Consider the following 6,596-nt stretch of genomic DNA (forward strand, 5'->3'; position numbering starts at 1 on the left):
GGAGCTGATAGAAACATTGTGTGTGCTGACAGAGGGTCTCATCAGTTTTGTTGCCTCTTCATTCATTGGGAATACCTTGTACTGTTCTGGTGACATGCTGTGTATAGAATGAATACAGTCATCTGCTAGTGGTAATACAAATATCAGTTCATGCAGACAGTGCCGTTCAACCCTTTGGAGACTGCAAAAGTATATCATGCCGGCATTCTGGAAGTGGCATTCCGATGTAGACTGATTTGGCATATCAACCCATTGGCTTTTTTGCTCAGAATAGCTAGAGCATGTTTTCTTTTTGAAATGTGGCTCTAAGGATTGGAATCCAACAGAAGCTGTGTTATAAAACTGCAATCTTGCTGTATTAAGTCTGTCTCTCTTTCCCCTCCAGGTCTGACTTATGATGAAGTAGTCAGCTTTGTGCCACCACCGCTTGACCCAGAGGAGATGGAGTCCTGAGAAACTGCTTCTCTTCTGTTTGTCCCACTTCACTGTGAGGGGAAGGCCTTTTCATAGGGACTCTCCAAATATCATTCAAGTGCCTCTTGACACAAAGATATTCTCCTTGGTGGAGGGGTTTTGTGTGTGTGTGTTTGTGTGTGTACTGAATGGGGGGGAGGGAGGAAGGCTGACTGTATGTAAACATGCTGCATGCTACCGTGTATTCTGTGTACAGCTAAGGACAAGCCTCTGAAGACCTATTTGTGACTTTTTTTTTTTTTTAATTTTTTTAGCCCTTCCAGAGTAATAGACAGCAACCAATCTGCACTGCTGCTGGGGCAAGGCAGACATAATGCGGGGAAGCTCAGTTAATTCTCAGTCACATTTGTTGCCATTAAAATGGTTCTCCTCTGAGGAAGTGACTTTACAGATAATGGAAGGTAGCTGTATACTTGAACAGAGCCCCTTGCTTTCTGCAGCAACAGATTTAGGGTGATGTCTTTTCTATTTCATGTTAGATGGCTGATCTACATCCAAAGCCTCTTTCCAGTATTGTGTACCAGCAGAAAGTATGAATATCTCTGTTTAATTCTTGAAACATGAGAAGGATTTGTTTGAAAATGTAAATATGTTTTGTGCCTTAAATGAATGGGAAAAGAGTGAAAGTGAGTTTGGAGTTAACATTCTTGAATGGAATTCTGAGCCCACTGCTTTCTGTGGGCTGCAGGTAGCCAGGCATGAACACTATAACCAGGAAGTTTACTGTCCAAGGCAACAGACTGTGTGCCCTTCGATTGGGAATCACCATATTTCTCCTCCTTCTATTTCTCTCATTCTGAGGCTTCCCAGCATTAGCTCCCAATAGACACAGGCCAAAGCTGGAGATGATTCATGCTGTGTCTGTGTGCTTGTGTACTTTATTCCTAACAAGATGGGGTGGTGTTTTTTTTTTTTGTTTTTTTTTAATGTAGCTGTATGTGCATGTAGACCTACTTTTGTTGCATTATCTTGACGGAGGGCACTGGAGCAGTAAGTCTGCCAGTGAAATACTGTACTGAGTTCCTCTGCTGTAGGAAAATCACAGCATCCTCCCTCTTGTAGCACAACTCATTGTGAACATATCTGCCATTCTGGGAGCTTTGATAAAATATATGGGACAGATAAACATGCACCTCTTTCTTTTTTCTGGGTTCAAAAGATTTGGATTTATAGGGTAAAGGATAAATAAAGTCCTTCAAAGGAGCAGCTAAACGTGAGACAATTTAATTGTCCAAACTTAGATGTTATTTTGCCCCCCAAAAGAAGTTTCTTAGAAATGCTGGAGTCCAAAACAAAGAATAAGCATGCGTGAAGTCAGAACCTCCCTTTCACTGTCTGTATTGTGTGGGTGTGTAATTAACACTTTAATAAGGTGATTTTATTTTTACCCTCCTGGGAAAGAGCTTTTTGGCTATTTTAGTGGGTTGGTCTCTGCCTGAGGAAACAAGAAAAGGGAGTATGTTTAAAGACAAAGTTGGTTAGACTATTTTATATTTTACAGGGATCCTGTGTGAATGAAATGGCCATGTTTAGGGACTGGGGGGAGGAAAGTGTCTTTCAGTATTTTGTATACTGCAGCTGTCCTGGGTGGCTCAGAGGCCCTTTTTTTGTTTTTTTGGGATATACGGGAAAAGGCATTTTCATAAGTTCATGTATTGCAGGCATCTCCTGTGTGGGAGAAGCCGGGCTTTTGCAGTATTTTGTATCCTGATGGATCTTTGATATAGGAGTTGAGAGCGGCTGTTTTAATGTATTTATTCCTATGCATAAAGAGGCAGCACAAAGGGGTGGGAGGTGGATGATAAAGCCATCAGTTTTTCCTAGAACACTTTCCAGTGATCTCTCTTCAGGTCAAACCCTCTTAGAGAAGCTTGGGATAGGGTGGAGAGAGCAATTCTTTCATGCCTTGGGTACAGAACTCTCCCCCTGACCAAATGAAATTGACAATAGAAAACCTCCTTCTCTCCTGGATCTGCAGTCCAGGTATTTAAATGGAAATCTGTAAACCTACAGCAAGACTATTTTTATCAGCCATGTTATGTGTAGACGCTACAGTGTGATTTCATGCAGAAATATCGCTAAAGATTTTTTTAAAATATAGACATTGCATGTATGAGTGGGAATCTTTCGAAGTCCAGACTCTAATGGGAGCTCACGTGGCACGCACTCCCTGTTTTCAGAGCGGTGCTGTTCTTCTGCCTGAATTCTGAACAGAAGTACACACTTCAAAAAAGAAATTCTGCTATTTTGTTTGTATCCATGAACTTTGCTGTAATCAGTTATGTCATATAGGAGGTCACACAATACCACTGGTTTAAAATAAAACTTATTTTTCAGATTTACTGGCTGCTGTTGCTTACAAACTTGTAATGTTAAATGTTTCATTTAAGAGAGTTTGGCTCCTCCAAGAGACTGCATGTTTGGTTTCATACTGGATCCTAATTGATATAAAGGCTCAGGATGCATACCTTTCCTCCACTTACTCTGAAATCAGTATCCACAATCCTTTGACTTGTCTTCTCCAACCAATACAGAGACCGTTTAGAATTTGACCGTGAATGTTGTCTGCCAATGAAAAGTGTGCTTTCTAGTTCCTAGGCAGCTCTGTTAGTGGAAACTTAAAAAGTGTTCCGTCCAACATAATGGTCCAGGTTTTGCCTCTGTTGCAGAGCTGACACTAGGGAGGTTACCTATGGAGGTGGTGGAATCTCCTTCCTTAGAGGTTTTTAAGGTCAGTCTTGACAAAGCCCTGGCTGGGATGATTTAGTTGGGGATTGGTCCTGCTTTGAGCAGGGGGTTGGACTAGATACCTCCTGAGATCCCTTCCTACCCTGATATTCTATGATTCTACTCAGCCCTCTGCCTGCCCCTCTTCTAAGTAATTCTGATTTTTGTTTTCTTTCCTCTTTTGCTATTTACAGGTGAGTGTTCTCTGGTTCTTGTATTGTCACTTAGATGGTGCAATCACGGGAGCATAGTCTTGCAGCTTTCTGCGTCTGTAGGATATAAGGTTCCCTAGTATACCACTCTTGCAGAGGTGCAATTACTTGTTGATCAAATCAAGCTGCATTTTTGGAAATCTCTAGGAAGAGTCTGACAATAGCTGGCTATTACCAAAGAGAAAACTTTATGGGGAAATTTTATTACACAAATGTAAAGAGTGAACTCATTCAATAGATGCACTATGCTAACAAATAAATGTATCCCAAAGTACTGGCCAGTATACTGTATGGTACAGTTCAACTGTACAGGAACAGGTTAGGTGAACTGACTGATGGAGAGACCTACCCTCTGAGCTTGGCTGTGCCAAATCAAAGGGAACGACAAGTTGGGGAGTTCGCCGTACTGGAAAAAGGATTTGCTTGGTCAGCCCTCAGAGGCTTCTACACTAGAAAACTTCATAGCTGTAGTTCCCCTTTTTGTGACAACAAACATGGCAGTTGTAGTACATTCAGGGCTTAGGCATTTTTATTACAGTGTAATGTATCCCTGGCATAGAAAAACCACGGTGGTAAAAGCCTGAGCCCTGTTTACCCTACAGCTTTTACTGTTGCTGCACCACGGTGAGCTAGTATGCATTACAGCATATTAAGTATTTTGAACACCATGTCTACTACTGTAGTTTAATTTTTAAGGAATCTGCTAAGTGTGTACATGTCCAATGCACTACTGCTAGGAGCTGCAAAACCCAATGAGCCATAAAAGGGTTCTAAGCATTTCTAAAGCATTCTGAGATTCTCTGAAAGGCAAGTGAAAAGGATGATCGCTGCAAAGAATTTTCAAAGCCATCAGCTATCCTTGAGGTATTCTTCCTACCCTCAATGGACACTCCATTCTGACCGGCTACACTAGCAAATCTGTGTAACATAAGACCTCCCATTTTAGATATTTCTGTCATTTGTTGTCTTTGTTTCCATCTAAGAGGATGAAGAGGCTTGTATGTTACTTAGTCTAAAGAGGAGTTTGTGCATTTGTAACTTAGACCAGTTTGGCTTTAAAGCTGCAGTGTCATCTATAGGCAGCTACTTTATGAGCAAGGTCAGCCAAAAAGACTTGCCTTTCAGGGATTAAGTATCTTTGGTTCCATACTTTTTTTCCATTCTGTGGACAGATCAGTTTAGTATGGACTATTGCCTTTGCCTTGACTGCAGTTACAGCTGTCACTGAAACCACTGCATGTATGTAGTGCAGTAAGATGCAGTCTTCAGCAGATTCCAAGCGTGGCTCTTGCTGAAGCACTGACTGAAAATCCTGTTCACTTCAGCATATAAGTATAAGGTCTCTAAGTATCCCTTTCCATACCACACAGACCTCATTCAGAGCGGATATTTGTTCTGTGGAGGCTCCTAGGAACGTCACTGTGAGTGGAGACCCCATATATCTAAAGGACAGTCTGTTCCTCATACCTCCATAACTTTGTGAGCAGACGTTCCTTTTAGCATACTGCAATATTAAAAAATAAATGGGCCACTCATTTTGAGACTAATATATTTCAGGAGATTCCCTTGAAATACTTTGCCTTCTCATTCACTGAGAACTGATTACCCACCTGTAGGAAAACGGGCGGCATCTCCGGTGCTGTAGCTCCTCGTATCGTGACTAGCTGAAATCTGTGAGTAGTCATATCTGTTATGGAGAGGTAAACCTACTGACTAGAAAATAATTGGACAAATTAGGACCTATCCCTAGACCGAACAGTTCAACAACAACAAGATGTGGTAGCTGTGAAACATCTTAGACATTTGTAATGTCCTAATCACTTATCTAGCGACCCATATCTGCACGTCATTGCTTGAGACTTGTTTAGCTTTGCTTACATACATGAGCTGTGGACTTGCACATGCATAAGCAATATTTTTTATTTCTTTTGCAACAACTTCTTTAGTTGTATAAATACACAGGTGAGTAATCTTCTGCATATTCTCCTCTCCCACCCTTATACCTGTGCTGTGTCCACTTGAACAAAATATAGTAATGGCCATACTGGGTCAGACCAATGGTCCATCTAGCCAAGTACCCTGGCTTCCAACAGTGGCCAACACCAGGTGCTTCAGAGGGAATGAACAAAACAGGCAATCATCGAGTGATCCATCCCCTGCTGTCCGCTCCCAGCTTCTGGCAAGAAGAGGCTAGGGACACTCAGAGCATGGGGTTGCATCCCTGACCATCTTGGCTAATAACCATTGGAGGATCTATTCTCTATCTAATCTTTTTTGACCCCTGTTATAGTTTTGGCCTTCACAAGATCCTCTGGCAATGAGTTCCACAGGTTGACTAGGTTTTGTGTGAAGAAATATTTCCTTCTCTTTGTGTCAAACCTCTACTGCCCATTAATTTCATTGAGTGACCCCTGGTTCTTGTGTTTATGTGAAGGGGTAAATAACGCTTCCTTATTCTTTTTTTCCACATCATTCATGATTTTATAGACCTTTATCATATCCCCCCTTCGTCGTCTCTTTTCCAGGCTGAAATGTCCCAGACTTTTTAATCTCTCCTCATATGGAAGCTGTTCTATACCCCTAATCATTTTTGTTGCCCTTCTCTGAACTATTTCCAATTCAGATATTTTTTTTTGAGATCTGCAGGTCACCAGAACTGCACACAGTATTCAAGGTGTGAACGTATCATGGATTTCTATCGTGGTATTATGATATTTTTCTGGTTTAGCTCCCCCTTTCCTAATAGTTCCTAACATTCTGTGAGCCTTTTTCGACAGCTGCTACACAGTGAGCAGATGTTTTCAGAGAGCTCTCCACAATGACTCCAAGATCTTCCAGGAGTGGTAACAGCTAATTTAGAGCTCATCACTTTGTATGTATACTGGGATTATGTTTTCCAATGTGCATTACTTTTGCATTGATCAACATTGAATTTAATCTGCCATTTGTTGCCTAGTCACCCAGTTAATGAGAGCCCTTTGTAACTCTTTGCAGTGAGTTTTGGACTTAACTCTCTTTAGTAATTTTGTATCATCTGCAAATTTTGCCACCTCACTGTTTTACTCCTTTTTCCAGATTATTTATGAATATGTTGAACAGCACAGGTCCCAGTACAGATTCCTGGGGGACACCACTATTTACCTCTGTCCATTCTGAAAATTTACCATTTATTCCTACCCTTTG

General features: G+C 41.3%; 1 protein-coding gene across 2 annotated transcripts in view; it reads left to right on the plus strand.

Annotated features, from left to right (window-relative positions):
• The window catches only part of MAPK14 (mitogen-activated protein kinase 14), a 46,540-nt gene extending 43,724 nt beyond the window's left edge, over window positions 1–2,816 (plus strand). For both annotated transcript variants that reach the window (XM_048826498.2, XM_048826497.2), the window contains exon 12: window positions 386–2,816. In XM_048826498.2, the coding sequence (XP_048682455.1) occupies window positions 386–453 (68 nt within the window). In that variant the 3' untranslated portion in view covers window positions 454–2,816. The remainder of the gene's footprint in view (window positions 1–385) is intronic.
• The last annotated feature ends 3,780 nt before the right edge of the window (window positions 2,817–6,596 follow it).

The sequence above is a fragment of the Caretta caretta genome, chromosome 21, assembly GCF_965140235.1.
Source record: "Caretta caretta isolate rCarCar2 chromosome 21, rCarCar1.hap1, whole genome shotgun sequence".
In the NCBI taxonomy this organism is placed as follows: domain Eukaryota; kingdom Metazoa; phylum Chordata; order Testudines; family Cheloniidae; genus Caretta; species Caretta caretta.